At 43.1% G+C, this 8,271-nt stretch overlaps 1 protein-coding gene across 1 annotated transcript; it reads right to left on the bottom strand.

The window, feature by feature from the left end:
* Window positions 1-4,721: 4,721 nt before the first annotated feature.
* fzd9a (frizzled class receptor 9a) lies at window positions 4,722-7,483 on the bottom strand. The gene has a single exon (XM_026995941.3). The coding sequence runs from the start codon at window positions 6,893-6,895 to the stop codon at window positions 5,156-5,158; it is 1,740 nt and encodes a 579-aa protein (XP_026851742.1). The 5' UTR covers window positions 6,896-7,483; the 3' UTR covers window positions 4,722-5,155.
* Window positions 7,484-8,271: the final 788 nt, after the last annotated feature.

The following is an 8,271-nucleotide window of genomic DNA, read 5'->3' as shown; positions in this document are numbered from 1 at the left end:
TTTACATGAATGCCTCATGGGCCAGGATAGATGACGCCAGCCAGGCCCGAGTTCTCTGGGGGGGAGGGGCATCCAAGGGAGCTAGCCCGTTAGCATAGCTAGTGTGAGGGGGGCTAACTATCAGCACATGGTTCAGATGGGGCCTAGTGATTTACTAGACCTGAGTGATTCATCTCAGCTAATAACAGGAGCACTGACATGACCCCCGTGGGATAGCCGGTTTACGAGGCCAGTGTTCAATTGTAAACAGAGTTTGATATAAAAACCCAGTAGGCTGTTGCTAATACTGATAATGAGGCCTTTTTCCTTACCATGAGCTGACTCTGTTTTAACAGGGGCATGCTGGACTCTGCCAGGGCTTAACAGAGAATGGATAGCCGTCAACACTTCATTCACTTGACTGTGCTGAAACCAAAATGAAACCAAAGATTGTTTCGTGTTTACTGCGGGCTTCAGAGGTTTTTCATTAGAAGCAACCTGATTCATGTCGATCATGACAGGCTCAAAAAACAGGCTGATTTAAAAAGGTGCTTTTTTCATTTGTGTTTGAAGGGGCCCTGATGGTTTGGAGAGCAGAGGTGCACTGCATGTCTCCAGCGCCCAGGCGCTGCACAAAGCCCTCTCTGTGCCGCACATCCCCAAGCCAAGGCCCAGCAAAGGCTCTTTTGTCAGGTGAAACTGTCTGGAGGTTTGAGGACCGTCGGAATCCGACAGTGGGGCTGTGCTTAGCTGTCAAACAAACAAGCATGGCCAGAGGGGCTGCAGCCCTATTTCAAGAAAACACCATAAAAATTTCTAAATACCTTTCCAGGAACACATGGTCCAGAGACTAATTTGGACATTGGGTTATTCCCAATACGAGTATAGAATGAACTCATTTAAAACTGGTCTCGTTTCTGTATGGTGCAGCCTTGAATTCAGGCTGTCTAGGTACTCACTCTAGGTACTCACTCAGAAATCCATTTCACTTTCTTTGGATCTCATAGCTAGACATGAAACATCAAGAGCTTCATCTCCAGGTTATGGTCATATTTTATAAAGAAGAGGCCAACAGATAAAAATGTATGTACTCTTTACATACATCTTAGATATTAGTAGATATTAGTACCATCCAACCTAAAACACTACTCCAGTCAGTCTGTGTGCATTATGGCTTCTGGTCTTCATAAATTAATGCCTAAATCCAAATGTTTCTGGTGTATGGTCTCATCAATACCTACATGCTTCTAATCTGTAGGATTGATGTCACACCTGAAAACCCTCCTTGCAATACTGCAACCACAGAAGGCTTAAAGATCTAGGTGAATACAGTCGAAGGACCTCTCCCTCATAGATTGAGCCTACCAGAAAATGAGTACCATTCTTTGTTAGACACCAGCCAAACACCTGTTGCGCAAACTCCCTTACTCCCCTTGACCTCGAACAGTATGAGATGTTACACATTAGCAGGTTTGCAAATACAAAGCCCGACATGCCTCTTACCTTAGGCTTTCAAGTCCAATGTCTACTATTTATCAAAAACAAATAGTGTGTGTGTGTGTGTGTGTGAGTGTGTGTGTGTGTGTGTGTGTGTGTGTGTGTGTGAGAGAGAAAGACCCTAAATGAATGCGAGTGTGTATGGGCAGGTGGGACCATGTGGACAACACTCACAGCTTGAGCCGAATCTTTTAGCTAAAAAAGCCCATATAGTGGCAACAGCTCCTCGATAGACTTTCACCATGGCCCTTATTTCCACTTCAAACATTCAGGGAAAGGGATCCTACCCGTGGGGTAGGGGTAATGAGCACCGGCCCTTTCTTCCTTCCCTCTGTTCCTTTGAAAGAGGAGGGAAAGTCCCTGGTGCTTTAATGATCCTCCTTTAAACAGAAACATGGCTTCTCTTCCAAGCTACTGGACAATTACAACACTATTCTATCTTGTCCAGTTCTCATGCTCACTTACAAGGTCATTAACATTCATTCAACGGCAGCAAAAGAGGATTCTTTGAGCAACGCTTTCCATAAAATAGAATTGCGAACCTTAAACATTGAGGTGTACAATGGACCCTTTATGCTCAGCTTTTCGGACAGGAGAAATAATGAAGTCTGTTGCTGTATAAACGAAGCACTCACTCAGTGGTAACGCTGCAGCGTCAGGTGACCACTTCGACCTAAAGCTGCCATGCTAGCGGCATACACCCTGCTGCAATCTGCATGAGAAATATCTCTGTGAGGGTTTAGGAAGGAGTTCCCTCTCAGCCGAGACTGGGGAAACGGTCATGCATGAAAACTGAGAACTGTGTGGGTCATCAGACTCACTGTTTGTTAAAACAGGTGGTACAGAGGTGAATCCATCTCAAAGATGGATCTCTTCTCTGCACTGACAGAACCTAACTTGCCAAGGTCTTGATAATGAGCTGATGAGTGTGTGATTAGAGAAAACTATAATTAACGAGAATCGGATGCACAGGATCCATACCAATTTATAGCTTTGCTTTCAAATTGCTCCTGTAAAATATGTACAAGAATATATTGCAGTTTGGAACAAACAGACCCCGATATACTTATGGGATAAATATGCTAATCATACCTTCAATTGCATATCTTATAGTATAATTGCATATCTTAAAGTCTGTGTATTATTTTACTGAATTTAATATACAATATGCATTCCATTATGTTTTGATGAAAACAGCTATCACTAAGGGTAGGTAGGCAGAATTGCAAGTTTATGTGATATGGCATGTGAGGGAGGAAAATAGACAATAAACCAGTGTCAGGTTACTTTTTGATGCCAATATGGCTCTAAGCTGTTTATATGCCTATGAGCTAGTAGTAAACTTATTTGTAAGCTAGTAATATACTTGATTGTAGGCCTACAAGCAATCCACAAAAATATTGCTGCATTGAACCAACAGTTTGTTGGAGTTTACGTTAACAGTTGCCGCATTAATTCTGCAACATTACACAAGGCAGGTCCAAACTTCATATCATTTATGCCATGTAAAGTATATGGAAATATGGATAAATAAACTTCAGTATCTGCCAAATTTAGCCTACCCTTCTATACTTACATATGTGTAGACACCAAATAACTGACAGACATTAACAACCTCCTCTTTGTATAAAGGTTTCCTGATTGGTTAATACAGTGGGACCATGTCAAAATGCGTAGTTGCTGGTTACAGATCCCATGGCAGTAACAGACTTTTTTTCTCTCAGAGAAACTCTTTTGATGATAACTATCTGGATGTAAAGCCAATTTAGCCAAGGTTTCCTTAAAACCAACAACATAAAAGCTTACAGAAGCTTTAACCATTAGCTGTTCTTGACACAAGCACCAGGTGTTTGTGTATTCTGTTGGTGTATAACTTGAAACCAGAAAACAGTCAAGAATTAATTGAACTTTATGAAGACTTGTACATGAGGTTTATGCACCATTGAATTCCAGCTACAGTGGCCAAGACAAACAAGGCTCTTTTTTTGGCAAATTTAACAGTGGGTTTGGATCCAAGGTAGGAGTGCTGCCAAGCTGTGGACAAAGTTGGTACAATCAGATACAGAGGTGACCCAGACAATGCAGAACACTAGATAGAATAAATATTTACATTTCTGACCAGGAGCTCATCAGGAAGGTATTTTGCTGAAAGAAAATGAGGAAAAAACACATAATAATCCTAATCATGGACTAAATTAAACTGGAAATTCTGAGCCTAATTATGGCTAAATCTGTAATAGCTAAATCTATTAATACATATGTGTTCCCGTTGCTATGTGTAAGACCTAAATTATCTGAAATAAAATTCAAGGACCAGTTCCGGAAAGTTGACTGAAATGCAACTGTTGCAAGTCCCTTTACCCTCCCTCTCTCACCTACCCATGGAAATCTGAAGTTTATCCCATGCAATCAATCATTCTAAAGGTAAATTGTAAGCCAGCAGAGAATCCAAAGAGAACTTCATAAACACCTTAACGATCCATGAGAATTTACAGTCACCCTTAAAGACAGCCAAAGGTTTTACAAAGTGCACTACCGGACCGGAATGCTGTACAGAACTGCTCTGACCACATCACTCTAAGGCATATAGTAGCCAAAGCTGGGATCAGCTGATAACAGCCTTGTGATAGAATTAAAATAAAAAGTGGCCCTTGGAATAAGTTGATGTCACATAAGAAAGTGTGACCCTGTCTGCTGGAGATGGATACAAAAAAACGTATCCCATCCCAAAGTAATGGCTACACTCCACTGTTAGGAATAATACCAAAATGCAATTTCACAACCACTGTTTGTTTGTTTTTTTGGCATTTTATGATAGATATTTAATAAAGGGAAAAATAATGGGTAATGAAATGAACATTAGAATGTAACATACAGTGAAACACTAAGGATTTTTTTTCAGTAGATTATTGAACTGTATTGGTGTACCAACTGTATTCATTTGGAATTTGGGATCATTCAGAAACTACTTTCCACCACACTTATGAGAAATATGATCTTTTTGCTTAGATTCAGTGTGGTTTTGCACTACAAGTATGCTCATTCTCTCTGTCTCTCTAGCAATGCCAAAATCCATTTCCTCCAGAAGTGCTAACAAAATAAGAATTTTGAGAAAGCACCCAAAACTCATTTCCACTTGGGGTAACAGAGCATGCAGAGACCCTCTTTACACATAACTTTAAGAAATTTACTGCATGCCATTTTCCCCCTAAAATATGTGCCAATAAATAAACTTTTACAAGGACTTTGTGAAAAATATAGTTTTATTATTCTTCTGTCCAAAAAAAATTATGAATCTGCCATACTTTCAAATCCCTTAAATCCAACTTTGCTTAATATCTGCTCTTATGTACAATTCCGTACAAACCTACCAGATCTAAGACATTTAAATAGTCTTAATAAATAAACATTTGCTGGGGGATTATACATAAATGTCTGAATTTACACTTGCAGGAACCTAAGTGCCACAGAATGTTGTGCTACAGTCTTTCCCATTAAGGAAATGTGCATGCGTGTGTCCTGCCTGAATCCTGACAAATGGTGCCACTGACAGGTGTAGCAACTTGTCCTATGGTCCCACCCGAGCTTCCCGCTGGGTCACGTTGTCTGTTTGGTCTCGGCACGGCCATAGCAGACCACCCCCCCAACCAAACACTTTCCTTTGCACACAGGTGCAGTCTCAGACACACGTGGGGCTGTCTGTGTATGGGTCCATTTTGATCGTATGATGCACTGTCGCCGCAGCTGCTTTGTAGTGGCAGTGGCAGCCAACATCGGGGCAGGGCTTGCGGGTGGGCCGCATCGACAGCTTCCTAGCGCACAGGCCCTGCCATGTCTGCAGAGTCTTGGAACTCCACACCCAGACACCGCTAGTGATGCCCACCACCAGGGACATGAAGATCTTTAGCATGAACACAGCCACGTTGGGCACTGAGGAATCCAGGGAGCAGTCCTCTGTCCTGCGGCCAGGGAATGAGACGCACTTGGTCTCCAGGGCTCGGAACTTCCAGTAGTCCATGTTGAGCCTCTCATAGACGTAGCAGATGATCACACAGGTGGCGGGCACTGTGTAAAGAATGGAGAAGACCCCGATCTTAACCATGAGCTTCTCCAGCTTTTCTGTGTTGGTGCCTCCTGTCTTCATGATCTTGCGGATGTGGAACAAAGCTACAAAGCCAGTCAGAATGAACGAGGTGCCCACGACCAGGTAACAGGAGAGGGGGACGAGAACAAAGCCAGTCAGGGCACCGTTGTCCATGCTGCCCACATAGCACAGTCCAGTCAGCTCGTCTCCTGCCACTTTGCGCATGGTTAGGATGACTATGGTCTTCATAGCAGGGACACCCCAGGCGACCATGTGGAAGTAGCTTCCATGTGCCTCGATGGCCTCATGGCCCCATTTTCTGCCAGCTGCCAGGAACCAGGTCAATGTGAGAATCACCCACCAGATAGAGCTAGCCATGCCAAAGTAATAGAGGATGAGGAAGACTATGGTGCAGCCAGTACTCTCCAAGCCCTCTTGTATAATATACAGCTGCCCATTCTCCCTGTCGCAGGCGATGTTCTCGGCACCGGCCACAGAGCGGATGATAAAAGCCACGGAGTAGACATTGTAGCACATGGAGAGGAAGATGATGGGTCTCTCGGGGTACTGGAACCGCTGGGGGTCCAGGAGGAAGGTAAGGACAGTGAAGGCCGTGGAGATGAAGCACAGGACAGACCACACAGCCATCCAGATGAAGGCGAAGTCCTTGTCTTGTCGAGACCAGAACACATCTACCATGGGGGAACATCTGGGGGCACACGATTCACTCTTCTCCACATACTGGAACTTCTCCTGGTTCTCACAGGACCCGCTGCCAGCTAATCGCCCGCTCCCACCACCAGGCTGCCTGGGCCGTGTGGGCACTGGGAGCATACCCTCCCCTTTTTTTGTCTCGGGCATGGTGTCATTCTCCGGAGCCTCGATGCACAGTGCATTAGGATCGTTGTTGGTGGGTAGCTTTGAACAATCCAAGGAGTCTGGCCAACTGAAACTGAACTTCTCCATGATGGGAGAGCACTTCTGCCGTGCCTGCTCACACATAGCACGGCAAGCCGGAATAGTTGTGGACACCTGGTCCGTGCACATGGGGACGTAAAGGGAACACAGGAAGAAACGGAGGTGCACATCACAGCCATACTTCACCAAGGGGTCGAATTCGTTCAGTTTGATGCTTGCCTCCTCCTGACTTTCATACTTCATGAAGTTAGGCATTCGCGTCATGTTGTAGCCTATGCCTTGGCACATGGGAATGGTAATGGGTTCACATTTCACTGGTCTGCCTCGCTCAATATCATAAGCTCCGATCTCCAGTAATGATGCAACATCAATTAGCTGGCACCACAATAATATCACAATCTTCACGTAATAGGCCATAATAATGACACTGAATTAAAGCATTCCACAGCAATCATTAGTAGACAAAGTAGTTTATAAAGTCCTCCACATAATAAAATAAATCAGTAGATCATTCTATCCATGCATATTAGGCAAAAACCTTTTTCATAGTCTGTCAGGTTTAAAACAAAGGTCCATTTTCAAAGATAGGATAAAGTTGCGCAGTAATAACAATAATATTTTGGGTAAAACATCCACAACCTACGTCATTTAATCCAAAATTGGCTCCACGAGGTTCCCAGGCGCGACTTTCACACAAAAAGATCTCACTATATTTATTTACAACGGTAAGTACTCCGTTCGTTGAATGTCAAACCGAAAACAAGCCGTGTACCGGTAACGCATATTAAACTTTTCCCTCTATCGATACGCATGTGTTGCTTTTTACATTCGACGTTGTATGCGTTTTATCCGTTACAACTGCGGCGTTCCTGGATCTTACGAACAAATAATGTGTGTCCCACGCCGTTTTAGTGTACATTATCCATGCGTCGAAACTTTGTCACGCTCTCGCAGTAGAGCGCATGGCAAGACTAAACTTTCTCCTCTCCCGTAGCTGTATCCTCAAACGCTGGGTGGGAGTAAGGTATCGAAGCGACAAGCTCCTCCCTGGACGCAGCGCTCATCCAAAATATTCTAGGCATACAGTCACTTTCTCTTCATGGCCAAGGATTGTCAGGGAATTCATTTATAAGCCAAATAATATGCAAAACTGAGTTGAAAATAGCTAGATGGTGCAATACACTGGACCGAGGTTGAAATGCTGGATAACCTGACTATACTTCGTAGTTTGATTGGAACTGGTTCTATTTAATTAAAATTACAGCAAATATTGGACAGCTGTCACTCATGGGATCAACTAAGCTGGGTTGTTAACGAAGTATAAAATGTATACTCTTTCATTACAACATTAAAAAATAACAATAATTAAAGCAACATTAATCAATATTATACATTTTAGTTCATTAAACCAGATATATTTCCTTTACTTGACAGTGTTTTAAAGAATGTATGTAATTTTGCAACATCTGTGAATGCTCAGGTATCCATAAAACCACTCCAGGGCACAGAAGCCTGCTGTTCCCATCTAGTGGTCATAAACCAAGCAGCGTTTTTACATCCCTCTGCCTACTGGAGTTTTTTTTTTTTTTTTTTTTTTTTCCAGGTCAAGCAATACTGCTTTGTGTGTACGAGTGTGCTAAAATATGCCCTCAGGCCATGACGTTTTTCTCAACATAGTGGTGTCATTAAAACCGTAGGCAGAAGCGAGTTGTCTCAGATTTCCCCACTCTACAGTGATTCTCCATCTGCCACATCTTCTTTTGTGCAGTGCCACCGATGTCATTTCCATATGA

Source organism: Electrophorus electricus, chromosome 8 (assembly GCF_041902795.1).
Source record: "Electrophorus electricus isolate QZ-2024a chromosome 8, ASM4190279v1, whole genome shotgun sequence".
NCBI classification, from domain to species: domain Eukaryota; kingdom Metazoa; phylum Chordata; class Actinopteri; order Gymnotiformes; family Gymnotidae; genus Electrophorus; species Electrophorus electricus.
The sequence above is the reverse complement of the archived record's forward strand: the minus strand, read 5'-3'. Positions and strand labels throughout refer to the sequence as shown.